General features: G+C 40.6%; 1 protein-coding gene across 8 annotated transcripts in view; it reads left to right on the top strand.

Moving 5' to 3' along the window:
• PIBF1 (progesterone immunomodulatory binding factor 1) overlaps positions 1–22630 on the top strand; it is a 278245-nt gene that overhangs the window by 215589 nt on the left and 40026 nt on the right. For 7 of the 8 annotated variants that reach the window (XR_003724327.2, XM_077974341.1, XM_077974345.1 and 4 more), the window contains one exon: positions 5817–5990. Coding sequence is in view for 7 of the 8 variants with exons in the window: in XM_077974341.1 (XP_077830467.1) it covers positions 5817–5990 (174 nt within the window). In the remaining variant the exon portion in view is untranslated. Of the gene's footprint in view, positions 1–5816; positions 5991–8596; positions 8742–22630 lie in introns of those variants that run through there. The other variant, XM_077974344.1, reaches the window with a different exon arrangement.

Genomic DNA, 22630 nt, shown 5'->3' on the forward strand with positions numbered 1-22630 from the left:
CAAAAAAAAAAATACAAAAATAATTAGCCGGTCATGGTTGGTGCATGCCTGTAGTCCCAGCTACTCAGGAGGCTAAAGTGGGAGGATCACTTGAGCCCAGGAGTCAGAGGTTGCTGTGAGCCAAGATTGTGCCACTGCACTCCAGCCTGGGCAACAGAGCAAAACCTGTCTCCAAAAAATAAAAATAAAAAAAGTTGGTGATATTTTGAAAAATCATGAAAATCCAAATCATGAAATAAAGTATAAGTAAAAATGCCAATAGAGGGATATAGGAAAAGTTAAGAAACCCTCCAAAAACTTAGAAAAGCGTAAAAAGATGGAAAGCCAAGGGACATAGAAGATTCTCGCAAGAAAGAAATTACCTACAAGGAAATAAAGAATCAGTATGGCATCAGAGTTTTCAGAAATTTGATTTTAGAAGACAGAGCAGTAATACCATGAAAGTACAACACTTCTTTTACAGCACCAGCGCCCTCTCAGAACATTAATAAATTGTATGCCATCAAATAACAAACAGAATGAGGGAGGAAGGAGTTCAAGACTAGCCTGGGTAACAAAGTCTCTACAGAAAGTTAAAAAGTTAGCTGGGGACAGTGGCAGGTGCCTGTGGTGCCAGCGGCTCAGAAGGCTGAAGCAGTAGGATCCCTTGAGCCCTGGAGTGAAGGCACTGCAGTGAGCCATATTTGTGCCTGAGCAACAGAGCAAGACCCTGTCTCAACAAAAAGAAAGAAAGGGAGGTAGAAGCCGGAGGCGGAGAAGGGAGAGAAAGAGAGGGAAGTGCAAGAAATGATGGAACTTGCCAAAGTGTACAATAAAAAGAAATTTCAGTCTTAAAAGCAGTCAGTACAGAATTGATCTCAGCAAACAACACGATTAAGAGGCTAGATAATATTAGGTAATAAGGAAAAAGGCATACATTGTTTCTATCAATGAGAAAACAAAAGGGCAGAAACTCTGAAAAGAGGAGAAAAAAAAAGTTGAAGTACAAATAGGAACCTAAATCAATGGCATGACTTTTGAGCAGTAAAGTATAAGAAAAAGAATCCAGTCGAACTTAGTACTTAAAACATTCTGCTTTGAGCATCACAGTTTCCTTTTCTGTAGTCACATTCTCTGCAGTAAGCAATATTTACAAATAATGAGACGATGCTACAAATAAACCCACAGACCAATCAGAAAAATGATAATTATAGAAGAGGAAAGTAGAATCAAAAGGTAGGGGAATGAGACGCCAAACTCAAATGCAAACAGTGAGAGCGGAATCTGAAATAGGAGATGAAGCCAATGCCCAGAAGCCAGACACAGGATAAGAACCAAACCAAGTTAGAAGCAAAGCAGAGAGCTTCAAACTGATTTCATCTTACCAAAGGATTTCTCTTCATAGTAACAGAAATATTTTCTAATTATTGCTCATTATGTTTGTTTATTTCCTGTTTGCTTTGTCAGTTTGTGAATTGGGATCTCATGAATAATGATCATTTCATTGTTAATAGTAACATCAATTAGGATAGGACAATTTACGTCAAAAAAGGTCAGTGTAAGACATATTCAAATATTTTCATGGCTATGAACACTTAATATAATAAAGAAGTTCTTGCGGCCAGGTGCGGTGGCCCACACCTATAATCCCAGCATTTTGGGAGGCCAAGGTGGGTGGATCATGAGGTCAGGAGTTCAAGACCAGCCTGGCCAAGATGGTGAAACCCCATCTCTACTAAAAATACAAAAAATTAGCCGGGCGTGGTAGTGGGCACCTGTAATCCCAGCTACTCGGGAGACTGAAGCAGAGAATTGCTTAAACCCGGGAGGCAGAGGTTGCAGTGAGCCGAGATCACACCACTGCACTCCAACCTGGGCGACAGAACGAGACTCCATCTCAAAAAAAAAAAAAAAGTTCTTTCTAATTTTTCCCTTTAGCATGATCCCACGCCTATCTCCAGTAATATAGCCAGAAAAATGCCTCAGTCATTAAAGAGTAAAACACTAAAATAGTGTGGCATGGGTGCATAAATAGACAGACCGTGGAAACAGAGTTTTAAAGTCCATGAATAAATAATATACTTATGGCAGTTTAGTACCTTATTTGGCATTCAGTACCTGATGTTGTTATAGGAGAGCCATCTTGAGGGGACAGTTGTTGGATTCATATGTTTCACCATAAGCCAGGATAAACTTTAAACAGATCAAAGATCTATATGTTTGAGAAAGAAAAGAGGTCGGGTGCAGTGGCTCATGCCTGTAATCCCAGCACTTTGGGAGGCCGAGGCGGGTGGATCATGAGGTCAGGCGTTCAAGACCAGCCTGGCCAAGATGGTGAAACCCCGTCTCTATTAAAAAGACAAAAATTAGCCGGGCAGGGTGATAGGCACTTGTAATCCCAGCTACTCTGGAGGCTGAGGCAGAGAGTTGCTTGAACCCGGGAAGCAGAGGTTGCAGTGAGCTGAGATCTTGCCACTGCACTCCAGCCTGGGCAACAGATTGAGACTCCATCTCAAGAAAAAGAAAAGAAAAGAAAAACCATAAAAGTAACTTAAGAAAATATAGGAAGAAAACGTGGAGAAGACCATAGAAGAAAAGATTGACATATTCTGCTACATCACAATCAAATGTTCTTCATAACAAAAAAAGGGGAAGGGAGTCATAAACAAAGTCAAGTAAGAGATAAACTGGAAAAATTGACACTCATATTAAAGACAAAGGGCTAATTTCCCTAACATATAAAGAGCTCCTTGAAAGGTATAAGAAAATGACTCCTGTAATCCCAGCACTTTGGGAGGCCAAGGCGGGCGGATCACAAGGTCAGGAGATCGAGACCACGGTGAAACCCCGTCTCTACTAAAAATACAAAAAATTAGCCGGGCACGGTGATGGGCGCCTGTAGTCCCAGCTACTCAGGAGGCTGAGGCAGGAGAATGGCATGAACCCTGGAGGCGGAGCTTGCAGTGAGCCGAGATCGCGCCACTGCACTCTAGCCTGGGCGACAGAGTGAGACTCCGTCTCAAAAAAAAAAAAAAAGAAAAAGAAAATGACCACTCAGTAGAAAAATGGGCCAAAGTGATCAACTGGAAAAAAAAAAAAAACTGCTTAACTTCACTGTAGAAGGAATGCAAAATAAACATACCCAAACAGTTACCAGACTGGCAAAAATCCTAAAAGGTAACAGAAGCTTACATTTTATCAATTATAAAACTAAAGCTCATTGAATTAAATTAGGCAGCCTAAGTTTAACCAATAATAGTGTCAAGAATAGATGTGTCATTTGCTAATAGCTTCGTACTAAAATAGTACCACTACATGTGCTTGGCCAGGTGCAGTGGCTCATGTCTATAATCCCAGCACTTTGGGAGGCCAAGGCTGGAGAATCACTTGAGGCCAGGAGTGAGAGACCAGCCTGAACAACATAGTAAGACCTCATCTCTACCAAAAATTTAAAAATTAGCTGGTTGTGGTGGCATGTGCCTGTAGTCCTAGCTACTCTGGAGGCTGAAGCAGTACGATAGCTTGAATGAACTGTAATCACACCATAACACTCTAGCATGGACATCAGAGCAAGACCCTGTCTCTAAAAAAAAAAGAAATTAAAGTGGAATTTTCTTTGTTCAAATTTACCATAGATATAAATTGGATCATTATGTAAGCCAAACATAATAAAATTGAAAATGTGTTCTAAATGTTATTTTGGTACCCACTCTAGCTGTGTTATCCTAATAAGAATTTTACAGAATTTTGCTGCTTTTAAAGTGTTCTCTGCCTGGATTTCAGAAACTGCTAATATTTTTTGTATAGTCACTTTAATAAAAGTGGTACTGTGACAACACCCCAAACCGGGGTGATCTTAGGTAAAGCAAAGATGTGAATTTCCCTTCTAATCTCCTAACCAACATCAGGGATGGTTTGTTTACTGTAACTGCTTCTATACCAACAACAGAGGGAAGCCAAAGAGAAACAGAATTATGGCCTCCTCTAGGACACTTGGGGGCCAAAACCCTCTGCTTACCACACTCTGGATTCCTTCCTTTTCTCACTCCTCACCTGGCCCTTCCTCCCTGCCTCCCCCAACAAGTATGAGAGACTAAACTCCCCTTTACCTTATTTATCTGTAGAATACTGCTAGATTGTTTTGGAGGGGATTTTTGCTGTTATTTTATCTTCATGCCAAAGATACAAAAGTTATGGCTAATAAAGAGATGTTCTTTCAGATAGAAAGTTTTTCTTTTCATAGGCTTTCCCTTCTACTTATCTTGGTAAGTAGAATAGGAGCTGAAATCTACCATAACACCATACCCATCTGACATCAAATCAATAATTATATACTTCACCGTAGAGGAGCATATAAATGAAACAACATAATCTAGAAAGCAAAAAGAGCCCCCAAATGGCCCAAATAATCATATATCAGATTGGCAATGTCTGCAGGTATAGGCATTCTCATGTACATTGGCCAAGCCAGGCCCACTACTACAGAAGGGAGAAAGGATTCTGGCACCGTTTCTTCTGACACCTGTCGTGGCCCTAAAATCTATTAAGGTTATATGGCTTAAACTCAGCAACACTGCTTTAAGATACCCACTCAAGTTAGATGGTTCTAAATAGAACTAATGACAGCCAGAGGAGAAAAGCCTGTAGGAACTTGCTCCAACACAGAGCTGGTGTCTATAAACAGATTAGTAGAAGAGAGCAGAACATGGTTCTATCACCATAACTCTTGTGTTTTGACATGAAGATACAATAAAATAAGAGGAAAAAATTACCTGTTACATAGCCTACCACTGTTCTGTTCTGATAAATAAAGATAAAGGAGAGTTTAGCCTGCCATCTCTCCATTTACTTGTATATGATGTATCAATTTAGTAATTAATCATAAATACCCACTAACTAGTGTTATATACTAAAGATTTGTCTATGGATATGAAAGATAGATACACTTGGGAGAAAGAACGGGTGAAAATTTTGATCTCTTCAGAAAGTTCATCACAATTAATGCTTAGTTCAAAGGGCAGCTGCAACCAACCCCACTTATCATTTGTAAAAGGATAAGGGATAATACAACTAAAGAAATCCTGAATCTGTATTAAACTTAGTGTTCAACTGCTGACTAGTAGCCAAGATTGGATTCTTTTTCTCTACCATCTTTATATAAGACTTCAAAGGAAATGGGACAGTTTAAAAGAAAGAAGAGAACAAGTTAAATGCTTAAATGATCTACTCAGTAAATATATATAGAACATCTACAGTGGAAGGTAACTATGGCAGTGGTTCCCAAATTTGTCTATTAGAATCACTTGAGATCTTCAAAAATTCCAAAATACAAAAAAATTAGCCGGGCGTGTTGGCGTGCGCCTGTAGTCCCAGCTGTTCAGGCACTGAGGCAGGAGGATGGCTTGAGCCCGGGAGGTAGAGGCTGCAGTGAGCTGAGACCATGCCACTGCAGTCCAGCCTAGGTGACAGTGAGATCCTATCTTAAAAAAAAAAAAAAAAAATCCAAAGCCCAGGCCACACTCCGCAGCAGTTATCTCACCACCTCTGGGGTTGGGACACAGTCATCACTGGCAATATTTGAAGCTCCACAGGTGATTCCAGTGTGCAGAAAAACATGGAAACCACTGGACTATAGAATGTTGTAATTGTCAGTTATCATATTAAATGAGTATTAATTATTATAAGATTCATGTGCATGATCGTAATTACTATTTTATTTTCACAATTTATGTGTGTAGTATAATTATTTCTTCTACTTAAAAGTATTTTAATATTATTATTAGTCTGCTTGCTAAAAATCACACTTGCTACTTTCTTCTGTTTTCATATATCAACAGGAATTGGCAGCAATGAAACAGATTCTCGTTACGATGCATAGTAAACATTCTGAGAACAGCTTACTTCTCACTAAAACAGTATCAAAAAATGTGACAGAAAATCAGAAATCAAAGACTTTGAATGTGCCTAAAGAGCATGAAGACAATATATTTACACCTAAACCAACACTCTTTGTAAGTACAATTTTTAAAACTCATAATTTTAATATTCCTGATTCTTACTAAATGTATTTTACTTAATTTTTTCCTTTCACATTTATGAAGTGAATAGATTCCACAAATATGTTTTATGAAAAGGCCTTGAAGGATTTGCATTAATCCATTTTCTGAATGTGTATATTACCTATCTTATAGATGATAGTATATTTTGCTCTAATTCCTCATAAAGTGTGAAATCAATTAACTGAAATGCATTGTTAGCTAAAAATGTATGTGCACAGAAATTAAAGAAAAAGAAATAAGAAAAAATTGGATTAAAAGCAGGTAAAATACCATAAATATGTACAGTTATGTGCCAATTTTTAAAAATAGAGAAAATAAATTAGGAAATATTGAAAACTATATATTTTAACAAATAATAAGAATCAAGATTAAAAGGCAAGAGAATTAAAATAGGAGTAACATTATTAAATATTCCGTTTTACTTCAAATGATTTCTCAATCATGCTTTCATTTCTGAGGAGAAACATGATTTATATCTGCTAAACATGGAGACTCAAAACCAGAAAGATTTTCTCTGTGATATTTTGATTCAGTGAGTCCCCAGAATCTTCATTTTTTTTAACTCCCGAGATGAGTATAATAATCAGTCAAATATGAGAACTTCTGATCTCAGTCATTTTATTATACGTGCAGATAATGCTACTCAAGATTAATAGGATGAAAGAGTTTTTTAGTGATTATATAATTCAACCTCCCCTTTTTAAAAAATGAAAGTTACAGTTTAGATCAAATAAGGGACAATTGGGCAGGCGTGGTGGCTCACACCTCTAATCCCAGCACTTTGGGAAGTCGAAGTGGGAGGATCACCTGAGGTCAGGAGTTCAAGACCAGGCTGGCCAACATAGTGAAACCCTGTCTCTACTAAAAATACAAAAAGTACCTGGGTGTAGTAGCACATACCTGTAGTCCCAGCTACTTGGAAGACTGAGGCAGGAGAATCGTAGGTGCGGTGGCACCACTGCACTCCCCGCCTGGGCAACAGAGTAAAACTCCACCTCAAAAAATAAAATAAAATAGGGACAATTATTTAAGGATACGTGTGGCAGTAATGAAGACTAAGCTGACAGGCGGGAGAAAACAGGATGGTTCAGTTAACTAGCCTGGACACAAGGCGGCTGAGTCCATGCATCTTTTCCTCTGGAGTACATCAGCTTCTCTTTGTTTCTCCCCTAGTTTCTGCTTACTCATATTTTCCACTTCCTCATTAACTTGCTCACAGCCCTTTGTCTTGAAATAGGTTTCTGTACATCCTTTCTGCATCTACTCTCTTATAATGTAGTTCTCCCTGTATTTTCCAAGGCTAAAAATCTAATTGCCATAGCTCATTCTTGTTGGGTGATACCCCTTTTTGGCAAGACTTCCTAAGGTTATTACCCAGCCTACAGAATGGCTGCCCTTAATGGTGAGCAGGAGTCACACAGTTCCAAATACAGCTGCTGAGGACTGTTTATTAAGGGCTATGGCTAGGCAAGTTTTGCTCAGAAAGTGGGCAGAGATTATGGCAGACACTATGCTGTATCTATTATAATCTATAGGAAGAAAGCAGATTGAATACATACACATTAATAGGAAATAGGGTCAGATGAAAACCACAAGATACAGCTGAATACTTAAAGCCTGTCAGCACTCTCTGATCTGCCTTTCTGATCCTACTCTGCTCCAGGCAGTGGCACTATTCCTTCTGACCCTGACCTTCTACATTTCTGGCTTTAGCTTAGTAACCTGATTGTGATTTCCTGGAATACCAGCTATAATCAGTACATGAGTAACAATAAGATTTCCCCAGTACCTCCAGATAAGGTTATAGAGTGGTGATAAAATTAAGAAGATTCAATATTAGTTGGGTAGTTCTTCCTTCCTTATTTTTGCTTATCTGGATTTTTTATTTTATTCTACAATAAAATTCTTTTTAAATAATAATTAGGGAAATTTTTTTCAAAAGAGGTACAAGCTCAGCTATGTCCTAATGAAAACTAAGAGGTAATGCTATAAACAAGTCAAATCAAGACTATAAGCTAATGCAGACTTAGTAATGTGAACTGACTAGGTAACCTGGGGCAAATCATTACATGTTCCAAGTGTGTTCTTATCTATAAAATTAAGTGAGAGGTTATAATGAAAAGAGTTCTGGACTCCTTTTATTCTAGCATGCTATGATTCTCTTCAGGCATCATTTGTAGTTATTCTTTTGAATATTTTCAATTTTCCTTAAGAATACTTTTTTATATTTTCTCTGAACTTATTGATAAGGAATTTACCATGCCAATATTTGAAGTAAGAGCTAATCATTTTATAATCTCATGGTTTTATACCTAAAATGAAAACATTTCTAAATCCAGATCCTTTGGCTGAAAGTATTTACTGTAGGTATTTCCCCCTGATATTAAATTCAGTGATGGATGGGTGGATGGATGAGCGTTTCCATATGCATTGGCAGTATGAGGCGAGCCACACAAAACTACCATTAACTGGGCAATGGAGTGGGAACAGTGCTATTATGTAGAGGAGGAGAAATAAGAGCCTGACTTTTTTTTTTTTTTTTTTTTTTTGACACTTAGGTCTTCCTCTGAAGATTTTGTTTGTTTGTTTTTGAGATGGAGTCTGTCACTCTGTTGCCCAGGCTGAAGTGCAGTGGCGCAATCTCAGCTTACTGCAACCTCCACCTCCCAGGTTCAAGCGATTCTCCTGCCTCAGCCTCCTGCAGGTTACAGGCGTGTGCCACCACGCCAGGCTGATTTTTGTGTTTTTAGTAGAGGCAAGATTTCACCATGTTGGTCAGGCTGGTCTTGAACTCCTGACCTCATGATCTGCTGACATCAGCCTCCCAAAGTGTTGGGATTACAGGTATGAGCCACCACACCTGACAAGACATTTTTTTAATGTGCTTTTTTGTATGTATACAAATGTTTTACAGTGTACATGTGATATTTATATATGAAGGCAACCTCAAAAGTTCCTTTTTTAGAAGAACTCTGGCCTTTGAAATGACACATGTGGCAGAATTGTTGTTCAGGCACTTAGTGTACCAACAAAAACTAATTGAACCACAGAATGTAAGTACCTTAAGGACAGAAACTGTATTCCTTTTGTTTTGCATAGCAGCTGAACAAAGCAGATACTCAATAAATATTTGCTGAGGAGAATAAAAAGCAGTTATTTGTCTCCCCAGTTTAGTTATGTTCTTAGCTGTTAAAACTCTAAACTGGGTGTGGAACTTTAATGTTAAAGTGAACTACAGGGAGAATGAAAGCTTCGCCTCCAATGACTCTAGTTAGTGCTACTTCTGCCACAGGCAGCTTCAGTCTTCTTTATTCAGAAACACCCAGTTCATTCCCACTCATCACCTACTTTCTCTCTTAAGGTAGCTTTTTGCTGTGCTATCCCTTTTTTCCCAGCCTCACTTATCTCTTTCTTAGAAAAACCTAGAGCTATTCTAATCTGATTTAGAACAACTTTCCTCCTTCCTTCCTGAGCAGTATGGGACTCTTTTGCTGCTTTTCTGCTGCCATCCCATTCGGAAAATAGAATTTATATTCAGGATTCACATCGTGGTCATTATTTTCTCAAAACCTTATTTAAAATACAGATACTAGCAACTCTGCTTTTAGTCTTTTCACCAAGTAGATTGTAAGCGTTAAAACAAAAAAAGAGCTTGAGAGCATTGGCTCACACCTGTAATCCCAGCACTTTGAGAGGCTGAGGCAGACAGATCAGCTGACGTCAGGAGTTCGAGACCAGCCTGGCCAACATACTGAAACCCCGTCTCTACTAAAAATACCAAAATTATCGAGGCGGGCGGATCACAAGTTCAGGAGATCAAGACCACGGTGAAACCCCGTCTCTACTAAAAATACAAAAAATTAGCCAGGCGCGGTGGCGGGCGTCTGTAGTCCCAGCTACTCAGGAGGCTGAGGCAGGAGAATGGTGTGAACCCGGGAGGCGGAGCTTGCAGTGAGCCAAGATCGCGCCACTGCACTCCAGCCTGGGCGACAGAGCGAGACTCCGTCTCAAAAAAAAAAAAAAAAACCAAAATTATCCAGGTGTGGTGGTGCATGCCTGTAGTCCCAGCTACCTGGGAGGCTGAGACAGGAGAATCGTTTGGACCTGGGAGGTGGAGGTTGCAGTGAGCCGAGATCATTCCTCCACACTCCAGCTTGGATGACAGAGCAAGACTCTGTCTTAAACAAACAAACAAAAAAAGCCTTAGACTCTAAGTAGGGTAGCAAACAGTACGACTCTGCAGCTCCAGTGTATAGTGTGTGAAGTGTCTGATTTCTGGTGAGTTTATGATGTAGTTCAGGCCTTGATTTGTATTTATCTCGTTGGCTAGCATATGTTGGATAGACAGATTAAGTTTATATAATTGATATATAAGTGGTTATATGAACGACATGATTCCATAGAAGTGGTTTGGAAAGCTACATGTCATCTGGAAAGAAAATTTTTTTTTTTTGAGACGGACTCTCACGCTGTCGCCCAAGCTAGAGGGCAGTGGCACAGTCTTGGCTCACTGCAACCTCTGCCTCCTGGGTTCAAGTAGTTCTCCTGCCTCAGCCTCCTGAGTAGTTGGGATTACAGGAACATGCCACCATGCCCGCTAATTTTTTTTTTTTTTTTTTTTTGTAGAGATGGGGTTTTACCATGTTGGCCAGGCTGGTCTCCAAACTCCTGACCTCAGATGATCCACCCACCTCAGCCTCCCAAACTGCTGGATTACAGATGTGAGCCACCACACCCTGCCTGGAAGGAAAATTAGTGTAGTCAATTCAAGAAGTGTTTACTGACTTGACTATATGCAAGAGCCTGTGATGATGATTAAGATAGCATCAGCATACAGGATCAAACTTATTAAACAATAACATAAGGCAAAATCAGTTAGCCTACTTTTTTTGTTTTGTTTTTGGGACAGGGTCTTGCTGTGTCACCCAGGCTGGAGTGCAGTGGCATGAACACGGCTAACTGCAGCCTCAACCTCCCAGGCTCAAGTGATCCTCCCAACTCAGCCTCCCAAATAGCTGAGACCACATGTGCACACCACCACACCAAGCTAAATTTTTTTATTTTTTGTAGAGACAGGATCTCACTGCATTGCTCAGGCTGGTCTTGAACTCCTGGGCTCAAGCAATCCTCCCATCATAGCTATAATCTCAAAGTGCTGGGATTATAGCCATGAGCCACTGCACCTGACCTGGGTATCCTACTTTAACGGAAATACAGATTGCTATGAAAATTCAAAGAAAGAATAGACACTGTGGTTTTGGAGGACTCTAGGTTGCCCTGTCAGAAAGGAAGTATTTGAGCTTGGCTTAAAAGAATGCATGGATTTTGACAAGTGAAGATCAGCGTTATTTAGAAATTCCAAGAGCAAAGAAAATATTTTATTGGCCAGGCATGGTGGCTTACGCCTGTAATCCCAACACTTTGGGAGGCGGAGGTGGGCTGCTCACCTGAGGTCAGGAGTTCAAGACCATCCTGGCCAACGTGGTGAAACCCCATCTCTACTAAAAATACAAAAATTAGCCAGGTGTGGTGGCAGGCACGCGTAATCCCAGCTACTCAGGAGGCTGAGACAGGTGAATCGCTTGAACCCAGGAGGCGGAGGTTGCAGTGAGCTGATATTGTGCCACTGCACTCCAGCCTGGGTGACAGAATGAGATTCTGTCTCAAAAAAAAAAAGAAAAAGAAAAAGAAAAGAAAATATGGTCTTCACAAAATATTTTCTAACTTGTGCTCCTTTTTAGTTGTTGAAGAATAGGATGTCTAATATGTCTTTTCTATATCTAGACTTTATTCCTTTCTGACTATATTCTTACGTCTGACTTTAGCCAACTCACTATCTATTCATCCTTTCCCTTAGTACAAAGGGAAATAAAAGTAGATAGGTTATACCTAGTCACATTAATAGAGACAGAAAGTAGAATGGTGGTTGCCAGGAGCTAGGGGGTATGGGAATTTATTGTTTAACAAGTAGAGAGTTTCAGTCAAGCAAGATGAAAAGAGTTCTATGGATGGATAGTAGTGATCGTTGCATCATAATGTGAATGTATGTAATACCACTGATCTGTACATTTAAAAATCGTTGGCTGGGCATGGTGGCTCACACCTGTAATCCCAGCACTTTGGGAGGCCGAGGTGGGTGGATCAGGAGTTCGAGACCAGCCTGACCAACATGGAGAAACCCCGTCTCTACTAAAAGTACAAAAATTAGCCAGGCATGGTAGCGCATGCCTGTAATCCCAGCTACTCGGGAGGCTGAGGCAGGAGAATCGCTTGAACCCAGGAGGGGGAGGTTGCAATGAGCCGATACCGCACCACTGCACTCCAACCTGGGCAACAAGAGTGAAACTCCATCTCAAAGAAAAATAAAAATAAATAAAAATAGTTAAAGTAATAAATGTTATGTTGTATGTATTTTACCAGAATCTCGTTTTAAAGCCTGGGCAAAAACTTTTGTGAGACCCTGCCTCTACAAAAAAAAAAAAAATGTTTTTTAAATTAGCCAGGCATGGTGGTATGTGCCTGTGGTGCTAAGCTACTTGGGAGTCTGAGGCAGGAGGATCACATGAGCCCAGTGAGCCATGTTCACGCCACTGCCCTCAGGCCTGGGTGACAGAGCAAGACCCTGTCTCAAAATAAAATATATAAAATGATGAAATATAATATAAAATAAAAAATAAACTGAAAATTTTAATTTAAAAGTTGTAAGTAGATAAGTTATAAAAATAGTTTTTCTCATTTGTTCATGAGGGAAAGTTTATAATTTTATCAAAAATGGAATGTAGCAGTTATTTATAAGATAGTAATATAATGAGTATAATTGGTTGTATTTTTTTTTTTTTTTTTTTTTGAGACGGAGTCTTGCTCTGTAGCCCGGGCTGGAGTGCAGTGGCCGGATCTCAGCTCACTGCAAGCTCCACCTCCCGGGTTTAGGCCATTCTCCTGCCTCAGCCTCCGGAGTAGCTGGGACTACAGGCGCCCGCCACCTCGCCCGGCTAGTTTTTTGTATTTTTAGTAGAGACGGGGTTTCACGGTGTTAGCCAGGATGGTCTCGATCTCCTGACCTCGTGATCCGCCCGTCTCGGCCTCCCAAAGTGCTGGGATTACAGGCTTGAGCCACCGCGCCCGGCCTAATTGGTTGTATTTAGACAAGTGACAAGGATGCCACACTAGGGTAGCGTCATCACAGAGTCATGTCCTAACACTGTGCCTCCCAACATTTCTTATAACACATGTGGAAAATTAGAATAGAATATTTATATGACACAACAGGATAGCTGAACTTTGCTGGTAGACTGAAGGAACTCCAGCCACCCCAGACACTGAGGGCTGAGAAGATCAGAAGCGCCGCATACCTGTAACACTTCTGTGTCATAGTTGTGTTTGGAAGCTCTGGTCTCACTGTTTTTTTCTTTTGAGATGGAGTCTTGCTCTGTCACCCAGGCTGGAGTGCAGTGGTACAAACTCAGCTCACTACAACCTCCACCTCCTGGGTTCAAGCTATTCTCCCACCTCGGCCTCCTGAGTAGCTGGGATTACAGGGACACGCCACCATGCCCAGCTAATTTTTGTATATTTAATTAAGGCGAGGTTTCACCATATTGGCCATGCTGGTCTCAAACTCCTGACCTCAAGTGATCTGCCCACCTAGGCCTCCCAAAGTGCTGGGATTACAGGGATGAGCCATTGGGCCTGGCCCGGTCTCACTCTTTTATGTTTAATGTAGACTCATCTCACCAAAGTATGACCAGACCTCAAAATATCTAGCTGTTTACATGTACATTTTTAAATATTCATTTTTTAATTTCTAGTGTCAGGAACACTAATTGTAACCTCTTCCTGATGTTATTTAATTTAGCTGGTAAGCTAAACTAAAAGTCAGGAATTTTTTGGTGAACATGGAATGAAGCTGACTGATCTCAGACAGCTTCACATCTTGTTAGTGGTAAAGCCACATCAACTGTCTTAAACTCACTTAAGTTGGGCCCTGCCTGTGAGGACTTCTCAATATTTATTTATTTGATTTCCAGTTTAGAACTTTTTTGGAAAATGAATTATATCTACCAGACATAGACTTTTTTTCCTTAGAGAAGTAGTACTGGTTAAACACTAATAGATTGTTAATTGCTAGCTCTTTTTTTAGATTACAGGAGTTATTCACCAGGCTTATTATGTCTGCATTTGTCAGTCATCATTGTTTCTAATTTTAACAAACTTTCTCAATGGGTTATAATGCCCATGTTATATATTAATGTTTTAACTGGCTAATTCTGGATGACACAGCAGTATCTATCTTATCAGTTATTTGTTTCCAAAATCACCTTGTAACATAGTAAATTACTTCTGGTAAGTTTCCAGTTAGTCTTGTCATTTGTTTCTACAATGGCTTTGTGCTCTCTTTCCTAAATCTGGAATATAGTATACTTTAGGCCCTGTTAATACTTTACTAACAATTTAAGGTTTTTATTAATGTGTATGCATATATATGTGTGTGTATATATATTTTATGTGTATGTAAAATATATATGCATATATATTTATATACATATCTATAAAGCACTTCATATTATGAAGCCTATAAGCCTTATATTTAAAATAAGGACCCTACTCAGTTAAATGGTTAATCCCATTAATACCTGAAGCAGAATGTAAAATTTTGTCATATAAAGCACCATCTTATGGATATAAAGGGAAGTATCTTTAATAAAATAGAAAAAAGAACCACTACTGATCAAACAGCTAAAAGAATGGAATTATCAAAATAAAAAGCAGTTAATTTTTTTTTTTTTTTTTTTTTGAGATGGAGTCTCACTCTGTCACCCAGGCTAGAGTGCAGTGGCACAATCTTGGCTCACTGCAACCTTCACCTCCTGGGTTCAAGCACTTCTCCAAAAATCAATTAACTATACATCTGAATTATTTTGCTGTGCCCATTTTAACAATCAGTTACCACGAGCCAGCAAACTCTATTGTATATTCTTTGTTTGCTTGTTTTTTTTGTTTACCTTTTTTAAAAAATGTCAAAACTAGGCCAGGCACAGTGGCTCACACCTGTAACCCCAGCACTTTGGGAGGCCAAGGCGGGCAGATCACCTGAGGTCAGGAGTTCAAGACCAGCCTGACCAACATGGAGAAATCTCGTCTCTACTAAAAATACAAAATTAGCCAGGCGTGGTGGCGCATGCCTGTAATCCCAGCTATTCGGGAGGCTGAGGCAGGAGAATCGCTTGAACCCAGGAGGCGGAGGTTGCAGTGAGCCAAGATTGCACAATTGCGCTCCAGCCTGGGTGACAAGAACAAAACCACATCTCAAAAAAAAAAAAAAAGTCAAAACCATTCTTAGCATGCAGCCCGTACAAAAACAGACCATGGACCATAGTTTACTGGTCCATGATGTATCTCAGGAGTTGATAAAAAGCTTAGAAACTTCTAGTGTCTGGAACTTAGGGCTATCACTAATGGCTAGCACATTACTGACTAAAATATCTGGAAATGAAGATTATACATTTTATGAAAATCAGAAAGAAACTTTTCAGAAGCAGTGTTATCTACTTGGAATCTGTTCCAATTTTGGTAGTGAGACTTACATGCTAATGTAGTTGAGAAATCACTGTGACATATTCTATGCTAATGTAATTAACAGAGAACCTGAATTTCAGACAATAATATAACTGAAGGAAAAAGTTCACTAATCGAAGGATTGAAAATATCTTTGAATGATATAAGTAAATTTGAGTTCATACAGCAAAATATGCTGTTTCCATGCCTTACTGGTTAATTACCATTTCCACTCAAAAATCAGGCTGTTGCTTAGAATCATAAGTACTACCCCTGATGCTTGTCAAGGGTGATGTTGCCTGATTAGTTGGAAACATATTATTGCATTACTGTAGTAGAATTTTCTTTTGTCTTGCATACTAGAAAGGCTTGAATTGACTCACATGAAACCTTATGTCCAGACTTAAATAGATCCAAAAGGCTTTTGTCATAGCAGAACCAAACATTCATTCATTCATTGAAGAATGTTTATTGAGCACTTACTTTGTGCCAAGTACTATTCCAAAAAGTAGAGATATAAACAATTCCTGCCTCTATGGACCTTACATTTGTGGATAGAGATAGACTATAAACCAACAAACAAAAAAATAAATAAATTGAGTAAGATGTGAAAACATGACAAATGCTATGGAAAAAAATATATGAGGTAACTAAGAAGTCCTCGATTTGCCCACTTTGCAAAATTAATAAATGGCTAGAACCTGTGCTTTAACCACTGTACTATATGGTGCTCAAACCACAAAAATCAAAGGAGGCATGACATCGAACACCTACTGCTGGCGAGACACTCCTGCATGCTGAAGATACAACATGAGATAAGATAAATGGTATAAACTAAGAGTGTAAGAGTCAGCATCTTTAGGAATTGTGTCCCACTGCTAGTTCAGCAGCTTTAGCAAATTGTTCAGTCTCTCACATACAGGCCTGGAGATAACTATTTCAGGACAAGTATGTGGCCCTATGAAGTCATCAGGAACCTAGGTTCCCTCTTCCTTTCTCTTGAACCATCCTTAGAGTGTGGCATCTGTTCTTAGAATCACAGTATGGTTGCTCTGGCCACAGCCATCATGTCTGCATTTTAAGCAGGAAATGAGAAAACGGGAGGAAAATAGTCTCTCTTTCCAAAGGAGTTTTTCCGTAAGTCCTACCAGACGTCTTCAACTTATATGCCATTGGCCAAAACTTAGTCATGTGGCCACACCTAGCAGCAAGGAAGGCTGATAATTTTTTTTTTTTTTTTTTTTTTTTTTTTTTTTTTGAGACGGAGTCTTGCTCTGTCGCCCAGGCTGGAGTGCAGTGGCCGGATCTCAGCTCACTGCAAGCTCTGCCTCCCGGGTTTACGCCATTCTCCTGCCTCGGCCTCCCGAGTAGCTGGGACTACAGGCGCCCGCCACCTCGCCCGGCTAGTTTTTTTGTATTTTTTAGTAGAGACGGGGTTTCACCATGTTCGCCAGGATGGTCTCGATCTCCTGACCTCGTGATCCGCCCGCCTCGGCCTCCCAAAGTGCTGGGATTACAGGCTTGAGCCACCGCGCCCGGCCGATAAATGTTTTATACAGGATGAATCTGTTGCTTTACTGATAAAATCAGAGTTCTGTTATTAAGAAGGGGGAAATAGATACAGGCTAGACAGCCAGCAACCTCTGCACTTGAGCTCAGCCAAAAGGCCGAGACGTGATCCCAGCAGCCTCTGTAACAGGATTTGATTCATTTTTATATTCCCAGAACCTAACACAAGGACTGGCACAGAGTAGTTGGTCAAATAAATGCTATTAAACTAATCTCAAGTACAAACAATTTAGTTCATGTTGGAGAGTGTCAAGAAACAGGATTAGATATGTAAGTATGGGCCAGATCCTAAAGGGGCCAGTCTTCTAAGTGAAATGTGGTTAGAACATGACAGTGAAGGTAAAGTTCACCCAAAATATCCTGGGAATAAGGAACATATCTTAGTCCTAGGGGAACAGACTTTGAAATTAAAATGGTTGTGATAAAACATCTGAAAAGTTACCCTATGAAGTAGCAAGGCAGTTAATCCCCAAGACACAAGGTACACTTGACTGTGGCAAATCTGTCTCATTAACACATCTAGGGAGAAAACATATTAGGGGTGGAAGTAATGGTCTCCAATGTAACAGACACACATAAAAGGAGAGTAAGGAAGAACTATCTGCCATTGAAATTCTTATACTGCCCTTTCTGAGTATTAAGATTCTTTTTTAATGCCAAAGTTTTTATTTACCTTCTCCCTGTAAACACAGAGTAGTAGTAAAAATTTTAGTATCAGCTGATTGAGGAAATGCGAATGTACAAAGCAATTCTGCACCCTTTGGTGTCATCCTGGGGATCTGTAGCTTAGTCTATAGCAGTTGCTTTCACTTTTTTTGTCCAGGAGTCACAGTTAAGAAAACCATTTACATTATGACCTAGTGATGATCACACAGTTTCTCAAAACAGAACTTACCCCCACTATGGCCAATACTCAGATATTTTCTGTGCTGGTTTTTTTTGTTTGTTTGTTTTCTCAATTCTGGTCTTTTACCTACTAGAGTTCATTACCCGTGGGTTGGGACCTGCAATTTAAAGAACAATGGCAGCCGGGTGCAGTGGCTTACGCCTGTAATCCCAGCACTTTGGAAGACCGAGGCAGGCGAATCACCTGAGGTCAGGAGTTCCAGACCAGCCTGGCCAACATGGTGAAACCCTGTCTCTACTAAAAATACAAAAATTAGCCGGGTGTGGTGGTGCATGCCTATAATCCCAGCTACTCAGGAGGCTGAGGCAGAATTGCTTGAACCCAGGAGGCAGAGGTTGCAGTGAGCCGAGATTAACTGCACTCCAGCCTGGGCAACAGAGTGAGACTTCGTCTCAAAATAAATAAACAAAATAAAGAACAATGGCATACATGTCCTTCTATGACCAAGAATAGTGAGAGCCCTAGACTTTTAGCTGGCTCACCTTTCCCAGTCACCCAAATCTATCTGATCGTTTAAGAATCATGCAGTTCCCTAGTTTTACTCTGACTTTTCCTTATCTTAACAACAAATAAAAAGCTGAGCCAGAAAATCACCTTTTCTTTTCTTTTCTTTTCTTTTTTTTTTTTTTTTTTATTTGAGACAAGAGTTTTTCACTCTTGTTGCCCAGGCTGGAGTGCAGTGGCATAATCTCAGCTCACTGCAACTTCCACCTCCCGGGTTCAAGCAATTCTCCTGCCTCAGCCTCCCAAGTAGCTGGGATTACAGGTGCCTGCCACCACACCCGGCTAATTTTTGTATTCTTAGTAGAGAAGGGGTTTCGCCATGTTGGCCAAGCTGTTCTCAAACTCCTGACCTCAGGTGATCCCCCCGTCTTGGCCTCCCAAAGTGCTGGGATTACAGGCATGAGTCACCGCACCCAGCCAACTTTTCTTAAATACCTAATAGAAGTGAGGTCACAGGGCAAACTGCTGCCCCCAAAAGTGGACAGGTAGGCCAATACAGACAATGATGATGTATTAGAGCAAAAACTTCCATGATGGGAACCAGTGCTGGGGTAGGAAAACCTGAATGTAACTGCTGGAAGTTAGGTATGGACAAGTCTGAAAGTTAAAAACTCCAGTCATAGAAGTAATCCCCACACTCTTGTGAGTTTTAACTTTGGAAGCTTGACCTAGTTCTTACAGTAAATATTGGGAGAAAATCCCCTTCCATTTCCAGCAGTGGGAGGGAAAAGAGGACATTTTGAAAGATGTTAGAGAACTCAGTTCTCAATTCTCAGCAAGGTCTCCCCTCAGGAGAAACTATTTAACTAGAAGCTACCCTGCTGGGGCTTTATCAAAGCCTAACTGACCTGAGAAAAACACAATACCCAATCCAGCCCACCTAGCCATCATGGCCCACCTAAGAAGGCAAAAACTGAGAAGCATGTGTGAAGTTCACATTCCAGAGGCACACTGTCACTGAAAGACTGAGACCTAATCATAGGACCATAGGATGCCTTCCCTACCCCCACGCCTTACCACCACATTACCAAAGGCCCATTTATAGCAGTTTGTTTTACCCAGTACAGTATGTCCAATTATCAGGAAAAACTTAACCAGGTAGACTAAAAGCCAAAAAAAAAACAGTTTGAAGAGACAGTGCAAGCATCAGAACCAGAGTCAACTGTGCCATAAATGTTGGAATTACCAGACAGAGAACCTAAAACAACTATGATTAGAATGCCAAGGGCTGCAATAGATAAAGTAGACAACATGCAAGAACAGATGGGCACTGTGAGCAGAAAGATGAAAATCCTAAGAAAGAACCCCACAAAAGGAGAAATACTAGAGATCAAAACCGCTATAACAGAAATGACAAATGCTGGCCGGGCATGGTGGCTCACACCTGTAATCCCAATACTTTGGGAGGCCAAGGCGGGCAGATCATCTGAGATCAGGAGGTCGAGACTAGCCTGACCAACATAGTGAAACCCCATCTCTACTAAAAATACAAAAATTAGCCAGGTGTGATGGAGGGCACCTGTAATTCTAGCTAATCGGGAGCCTGAGGCAGGAAAATTGCTTGAACCTGGGAGACTGAGGTTTCAGTGAGTCGAGATCACACCACTGCATTCCAGCCTGGACAACAGAGTGAGACTCCATCTCAAAAACACAAATAAATGACAAATGCCTTTGATAATCTGATTAGTACAGTGGACATAGCTGAGGAAGGAATCTCTAACCTTGAGAATATTTCAGGCCAGGCACAGTGGTTCATGCCTGTAATCCCAGCACTTTGGAAGGGTGAGAGAATCACTTGAACCCAGGAGTTCAAGTTCCAGACCAACTTTCGCAACATAAGAGACCCTGTCTACACACACACACACACACACACACACACAGAGCCAGGTGCTGTGGTGCACACCTGTGGTCCTAGCTACTCAAAGAGGTGAAGTGGGAGGATCGCTTGAGCCCAGAAGGTCAAGGCTGCAGTGAGCCATGATCATGCCACTGCACTCTAGGCTGGGCAACAGAGCAGGACCCTGTGTCCACCAAAAAAATAATAATAATAAGGGTATTTTAACAGAAACCTCTAAAAAAGAGAATATCCAAGGACTAAAGGATGACTACAAAAGCTATAGCATATATTTAATGAGAATATTAGAAGGAGAAGGAAGAAAGGAAGAGATATTTGAAACATTAATGACAGAATTCCCCCCAAGCTAATGTCAGACACCAAACCACAGACGCAGAGAACTCTGAGAACATCAAGAAAGATAAATGCAAAAAGAAAAAAAAAAAAAAAAAACTACACTTAGGCATATCATTTGCATATCATTTTCAAACTACAGAACATTGAGATAAAGACAAAATCCTAGCCTGGGCAACATGGCGAAACCCCATCTCTATAAAAAACATAAAAATTGCCGGGCGCGGTGGCTCACGCCTATAATCCTAGCACTTTGGGAGGCCGAGGCGGGTGGATCACAAGGTCAGGAGTTCGAGACCAGCATGGCCAACATGGTGAAACCCCGTCTCCACTAAAAATACAAAAATTAGCTGGGTGTGGTAGCGCATGCCTGTAATCCCAGCTAATCCGGAGGCTGAGGCAGGAGAACTGCTTGTCCTGGGACCCGGGAAGCAGAGGTTGCAGTAAGCCAAGACCACGCCATTGCACTCCAGCCTGGGCAACAAGAATGAAACTCTATCTCAAAAAAAAAAAAAATACATTATATATATATATATATATATATATATATATATATATATATATATATATAAGCTGAGAGTAATGGTATGCACCCATATTCCCAGGTACTCAGGAGGGTGAGGCGGGACGATCACTTGAGCCCAGGAGGTTGAGGCTATAGTTAGCCATGATCACACCACACCAGCCTGGGTGACAGCGAGAGCCTATCTCAAAAAGAAGAAAAAAAATCCTGAAAGAATCCGGAGGAAAATAACACCTTACCTATAGAGAAGCAAAGATAAGGATTACAGCTGACTTCTCAGAAACAATGCAAGCAAGAAAAGAGTGGAGTGAAACATTTAAAGTTATGAAAGAACAAAACCACCAACCTAAAATTCTGTACCCTGAAAAATTATTCTTTTCAGAAGTGAAAGAAAAATAGACTTTCCCAGAGAAACAAAAATTGGAGGAATTTAATCCATAACTTTTCAAAACAGAAAGCATTAGGTCCAGATGGGTTCACTGTTGAATCCCTCCCCTCCCCTCCCCTCCCCTCCCCTCCCCTCCCACTTTTTCCTCCTTAGTAGCTGGGACTACAGGCACATGCCACCATGCCCAGCTAAAATTGCACCTATTCTCTACAATCTCTTTCATTGGATAGAAGCAGAGAGAATACTTCCCAGCTCATTTTGCAAGGCCAGCATTGCCCTAATTGCAAAATCAAACAAAGATATTAGAGGAAAACAAAACTACAGACCAGTATCTCTCATGAATGTAGATACAAAAATCTATGAGGATTTCAAGGGCAGTGAAAATATTACGTGACACTATATATTATACTATAATGGTGGATGCCTGTCTATAGACATTTGTCCAAACCCATAAAATGCATAGTACCAAGAGTGAACCCAAATGCAAACTGTGGACCTTGGGTGATAATGACATGTCAGTATAGGCTCATCAGTTGTAACAAATGTACCATTGGGCTAAGGGATATTAATAATGGAGGAGGCTGTGCGTGTGTGGAGCCAGAGGGTATGTGGGATATCTCTGTACCTTCCTCTCAATTGTTTTTTGAGACAGTCTTGCTCTATTGCCCAGGCTTGAGTGTAGTGGCATGATCACAGCTCACTTCAGGCTTGACCTCCTGGGCTCAAGTGATCTCCTTTCCCCCCCCCCCCCCCGCCCCCCGACATAATGTCTTGCTCTGTCACCTAGACTGGAGTGCAGTGGCACAATCTCAGCTCACTGCAACCTCCACCTCCCAGCTTCAATTATCCTGTCTCAGGCTCCTGAGTAGCTGGGATTATAGGTGTGCATTACCATGCCTGGCTAATTTTTTGTATTTTTAGTAGAGATAGGGTTTCACCATGTCGGCCAGGCTGGTCT

This window comes from Macaca mulatta, chromosome 17, assembly GCF_049350105.2.
Source record: "Macaca mulatta isolate MMU2019108-1 chromosome 17, T2T-MMU8v2.0, whole genome shotgun sequence".
Classification (NCBI taxonomy): domain Eukaryota; kingdom Metazoa; phylum Chordata; class Mammalia; order Primates; family Cercopithecidae; genus Macaca; species Macaca mulatta.